We start from the raw sequence: 6,000 nt of genomic DNA, 5'->3' as shown, positions 1-6,000 counted from the left end.
CAGGACTCCAGGATCATGACCTGAGGCGAAGGCAGTCAATTAACCAACTGTGCCATCAAGACACCTGATACTCCAGTTTTTTTAATGATGACTTTCATTAGTGCTTCCCAGGGAAACAAAATAACACACTGTGTAATTCTGTATGTAATTGCCTTACCCTTACAATTTTCAAACGTCCAGTACCCATCCATAACTGCTTAATGTTACATCAGTGGAGTTCACTGTGTTCTTGGCATGTTCTTAATAATGAAACTGAGAAATTCCCATCTGGTATTTATGATGCATCAAGGAATTCTAAACAATAGATCTGAGAAAGTCTCACAAGTACCCCCCTGATTATACAACAGGATTAAGCTCCATGGAAAGACAGCAGTAGAATAGCTTTTCATCTTAAAGATTTCTTAAACAAAGTTTTTTTCCCCCATGGAAAGATTTCAAAAACTATGATGATTCATGATAAACAAGAATTTTTTTGGTGTTTTTTTTGGAAGGGTAATTTTTTATAGCTTTATTGATATAAAATAGATATATGTTAAATTGCATCTATTTATAGTGAACGATTTGATTAGTTCTGATATATATATATATACCTGTGAAGCTATCACCATTATCACAAAAAATGAATGTGTCCATGATCATTTTTAAAAATACCAGTAATATAAAATTTTGGTGATCATCATATCTCCAGGGACATCCACCACTAGTAGGCCATATTTATTGTCTACTGACTGAATGCATTTTCTCTAATTTATTATCACGGGACATCTTGGACATTAGTGTACTAGAAGAATAAAGGGTTGGACAGAATCAGGCTTTTAAGTATAAGCATTTTAGAGGAGCATTTGAACAGTGCTGAAGTTGGCCTTTGAATATAAAAATGAAAAGATATGGGTGCCTAGGTGACTCAGGGGGTTAAGCATCTGCCTTCAGCTGAGGTCATGATCCCAGGGACCTGGGCTGGAGTCCTGCGGCTGACTCCATGCTCAGCAGGGAGTCTGCTTCTCCCTCTGCCTCTCCCTCACCTCTCATGCCCATGATATTTCTCTCTCGCTCTTGCAAAAATAAATAAAATCTTTTTTAAAAAAATAAACAGGTATGAAACCCTTGATAAGCCTATGGTGGCTTAGCTGTCTCACCATGTCCCAAGTACTTCTATTCCATGCCCCACCTTTTCTGGAGAAAGATCAATGGATAAGCCTATTCTTCTACCCTGTGTGTTGGCTTGAAATTTATTTTTTCCCAACCACCTCATTTTGTAGACAATTTATGAAGAACTGCTATTTAGGAATAGCGCACAAGTTTTGTTTGAAAAGATGGGTCCAAATATGGGAATAAGCCAACTTCTCTGAGTTTGGTTTATCTTTCAAGTATCCTCCACTGTGTCAGAGACAGCTGTAAAGAAAAAAAAAGCAAGCAAGCAGCAGCAGCAGCAGCAAGATTCCCCAGATGTCCACATTCTCAAATAAAATAGACTGCCCAGGCAGCTTATCATTTGTATGGCTTTTGGCTCAGTGTTTCTGAAAGGAAGCATAGCCGCTTTTTGTACTGCCTACTGATATCCTACTTGCTTTCAGTGCTGGTACGGATGAGGTCTGATAAGCTTTTCTCTTCGGAGGCTCTCCTGGTAGTTCTTTCCCGTACTCCACTGTTTTCAGCCCTGTTCTAGAAACAACAGTTTTTAAGGATCAGGATTTAACCTCGGGGTTGCAGCTCCCCGTCTCCTGCCAACATTCATCCTCAGCCTTCCCCGCGCAAATCCACGTCCCCTCCACAGCTGATGCTGGTCACCCTCAGAACCGTGGCCTGGAGGTCTCGAAGCTCCCTTCCTTTGCCCTGAGTCCGGGCTCAACTTTAGGAGTTGGGAGGGTGTCTTGCTTCATCCGTCACGCTTCAGCTGGGGACTGCTTCCACCTGCTCATCTTCTTAGGTTATCACCCCAAAAGAGAGGAAGATTCAGGTGGATTTGGCCCATCCCCTAATCCGGGCCTGCCACTAGCAGGCCGGGGGCTGGAGTGGGCCGAGGGAGACTAGGGCGAAGCAGGCCATTTCCACCTGCGTAATAACAGGCTTGGAAGTAGCGAAGCGGCGGCGGCGGCTGGAGTAGGAGGAGGAGCGCAAGCAGCGGGCCGCGGCGCGGCCGGGAGGAAGAGGAGGGGGAGGAGGAGGAGCTGAAGCGGGGAGAGCGGCAGCCAGCAGCTCGGCCGGAGTTGCAGCAGCGGCGGCGGCGCTGACACCGCAGCTTCCCCGAGCCCCGAGTCCAGGCGGGGACAGCAGCAGGGAGAGCCCGGTCGCCCAGGCACCGCACCTCGGCCCCGCCAAACCGCCCTCGCTGCGCCGGGCGGGACCGCCAGCCATGGCCACGCCGCCGGATCCCCAAGACGAGCAGCTGCCGCTGGCAGGCTCCGGGTCCCAGTGGTTCGGGGACCGGGGGGAGGGGGAGAACGAAGCGGTGACGCCGACGGGGGCTAAGCCGGCGCCGCAGGCGGGGGAGCCCGGCCGGGGGTTGGGCGCCGGGGCCGGGGCCGGGGAAGCGGCGCCGCGGGAACCGGACTCGGGCCCCGCCCGGCCGCCGCCCGTTGCTATGGAAACTGCATCCACAGGTAAGGCGGGCGTCGGGCGCCGTTGCCCCGCAAATGGCGTCGGGGACCGGGTCCCCCAGCCGGTCCCCTTCTCCGCATCTCGGCTCTGCACCTCGCTGGCGCTCTCTACCTTGAGCACCAACCTCAGCTCGCTTCGCCACGGGCGACTGTAAATATTGGCGCACTGGTAAAAAAAAAAACAGGAAATTTTCTTTTTTTCCCTAAAGGCTCGGAAGAAAACGAAATACTATCGATTCATTTTATTTCATTTTCCTTGTTATCTCGGCTTTAAAAATTGTTTTCGGAGGCAAACAGCAGCATCCTGGCTGCTGGCGCGCCCGCGTACAAGTTTCTTCCTTCCGCCAAGGGGTTGGGGGCTGTAGGGCCCGCTTGGCCAGTTGCGACGATTTTTTGGGGCGTGTTTGCGCTCGGCGTGCGCGCCGGCTGCGAGGCACGCTGACAACAAAGCGACGGGCAGGCGGGCTGCCACTAGATCCGGCTCGGTCCGGGGCAGAGATGTGGCTGGAAGTGTTCCTTACCCCTTCCCTCCACACTTCGCCACACCCTACTCCCTTCCAGTTCCCCCTCCCATTCTCCACCTCCCCCTCCCGGCCGCGGAAAACAGAAATCCCAAGGTGTGCGTGTCTCATTCCGGAGGGGCGGCGTTGCAGGAGGGTTGGGAGTTGTGACTGTCCTCGCCCAGAACTGCCCAGATGTCCCCATCTTGCTGGGAGCATTGAAACTTGGAACCCATAAAAGCGGCCGGCCTGGCTGCGGTGTGAGAGGGCTTGAGTGGTGGTGGTGAGTGAACGAGGCACACAGTTTCTCTGCAGTCTGGACCCGCCTGGGCATTAGGAAATTGCCTTGGGTTCGGTCACCCTTAGCCTTCAAGCCGGAGCGCGCGGGTGCCCAGCTGGGACCAGGACGTTGGAACATCCCGACCAAAGGATTCGGGAGGCCAGCTTTGGGGAGAGGCTGCCGGCCTGGGTAGTCCTGTGTTTCCAGGAAGGGGGTGTTAGAGGGGGCCGTGTTCTGTTGTTTTCTGAAAAAGCTTTGCTGTAGTGGCATGGGAGTTGTGTAGATTTGGACAAGCAGCCCTCGAGGATCTGGAGTGGGGGGTGCTTCCGGAAGACGGAAAGGGGGTGGGACTGCTTGCGTGTTCTTGGCAGCTGATTTAGGGAAACCCCTTTCTTAAGCCACCGCCTCTCTTAAGGGTCGTGTGGAGTGCCTTAGGTAGTCTTTTAACTATGGTCTAGTACAAAAGATTTGTGCTGAGGAAAGGAGGTTTGGGGAATGCAGTCATTAAAACATGACATTCTGACGGGAAGAGAAAAAATTCGGACCATGATTAGGGAAAAAAAAAAAAAAAGAAAAAAAAAAGAAAAAAGAAAGAAAGAAAGAGAAGGAAAAGAAAAGAAACTCCAAGGCAGACAACCCCATTTGTCATATATTATTTTATGAGAGTGCGGGGGTGGGAAGGATTTGAGACTAAGAAAGGCTGCCTAGCCGCTCTTTCAACTTATTCATCTAAATTAAAACAAAGCTCCTTATAATTGCAAAGGAAGATGGAAAAAGATAAAAGACAAAGGGAGGTAGCTTTTTGTTGGTTTAACGTTACTGTTCTTTGTAAGGTATAGTTTAGAACCTTTATCCACCATTATCAAAGTAAATTATTTTTTTTAAATAAATATTTCTCACCTCCCACTAGTGTCACCAAGGTTAGGGGAAGCTGGGAAAGAAAGCTAGTGCCCTGTGTTCAGTAACACACTATACACTAAAATGAGTTGCTATATATAAAATGTTTGGAGCAACTCCTGTCACAAAGTAGCCATTTGCAATTTTAACATTATTATTATAGAAACATTTTACTTTGCTGAATGTATTGGGGGGTTTCCTGTTCTAGATAACAAATACACGAATGACGTGGAACATGATGATGCTGAGTTTGATTGGGGGGGGATGAAGGGATGGGAAAGGAGCATATATTTTGCATATTTATATAGAATATTTTTGGTTTATTATTGCTGCTTGAAGGAATGTCTCATATAGTTGTTGATTGTTAAATGTTTTAAATCCATGTTTCATATTTCTTATGGTGGAGAGACTGCTCTAAGAAACCTAAATACTGGAAATAATACCTAAATAAACAGCTAGGTCTTGAAAAATCCAAACAAATTCTGGGCCCGCTTCCTTGTCGTTACCACGATAATTTTATTGCTATAAGCAAAGTCAGTAACTACATATTTAACTTTATCAGAGACAAAGTCCAGACAGAGCCTATTAAGTACACTGATCTACTTTTTGAAAAAGAATGGTGTTCTTTGGGACTCAAACTAAGAAGTAACTTAGGCTTTGAGCATGATGCACTGTAAACAGATTTTATTTCTTTTTTAGATGGAATTATAAAGTATAAGACAGATATTGATATTTTAAAAGCTTTCTTTTTTCTGAAAAACAGCACTAATCATGCCATCTGGACAGAAATTCTGTTATTTATTTTTATACATTGATGGTAATTAAAGTTCCTAAAGAAACATTTCTGAAAATATTTCTTAGTAATGTCCTGCAGTGAGTATATGTTTAGACATTGTTAAAACTGCACTGTATTTTCAGGTATTCTAATTTCTCTTGTCCCTTTTGTGGATTGGAAATGTTCTTAATCAAAAGTAATGCTTTTTTTTTTTTTTGTAATGCTTTCTTTTAAAGCTACAATTTTTCATTTTGAAAACTGTTAATGGCTGAACACCTGGGTGGCTCAGTTGGTTAAGCACCTGCCTTTAGGTTGGGTCATGATACCAGGGTTTTGGGATCGAGCACGAGTATCGAGCTCCCTGCTTGGTGGGGAGCCTGCTTCTTCCTCTCCTTCTGCTGCTCTGCTTGCTTGTGCTCTCTCGCTCTCTCTGTCAAATAAATAAATGAAATAACAAAAAAAAAAGAAAATTGATAATGGGCATGTGAAATGATGTCTGTTGCCAAGGGAACATTTAAAACACCATGTGTAGGCTACAACATGCTAAAGTTGTTAAATGAATCAGCACTGTCATCTAATAACTTCGTACAAAGGATGGTAAGAGCAACTGTTTTGATTTCTCATGATCAGTTATTTTATTCCTGGAAACTATTCAAAGGTAGCATACAATAACACAAGGATAGAAGAATGGCCCTTTGTTTAAAGGAATAATTTAAAATAGAACATTTGAACAAAATGCAGTGATGAGAAGTTAACTCATGATTGCTTTGGAAATTAACTCATTGATTGCTGCATGCATGCAGGCAAAAGGAACAGAATGGAGAATGGTCCAGAGAAATCAATATATTTGGCTTCTGTAATATTGACTTACAGATAATTTGACTTAAATTTCCAGATGATAGGAGAGAGAGATTTTTACTTTATTTGGACCACAATGCTCATAAATTTATG

General features: G+C 45.6%; 1 protein-coding gene across 1 annotated transcript in view; it reads left to right on the top strand.

The window, feature by feature from the left end:
- Nucleotides 1-2,188: 2,188 nt before the first annotated feature.
- RTN1 (reticulon 1) overlaps nt 2,189-6,000 on the top strand; it is a 218,138-nt gene continuing 214,326 nt past the window's right edge. Inside the window, exon 1 of the mRNA XM_059373321.1 lies at nt 2,189-2,600. Within this exon, the coding sequence (XP_059229304.1) occupies nt 2,354-2,600 (247 nt within the window). The 5' untranslated portion in view covers nt 2,189-2,353. The remainder of the gene's footprint in view (nt 2,601-6,000) is intronic.

This window comes from Mustela nigripes, chromosome 13 (assembly GCF_022355385.1).
Source record: "Mustela nigripes isolate SB6536 chromosome 13, MUSNIG.SB6536, whole genome shotgun sequence".
In the NCBI taxonomy this organism is placed as follows: domain Eukaryota; kingdom Metazoa; phylum Chordata; class Mammalia; order Carnivora; family Mustelidae; genus Mustela; species Mustela nigripes.
This window is presented reverse-complemented; position numbering and strand designations above follow the sequence as displayed.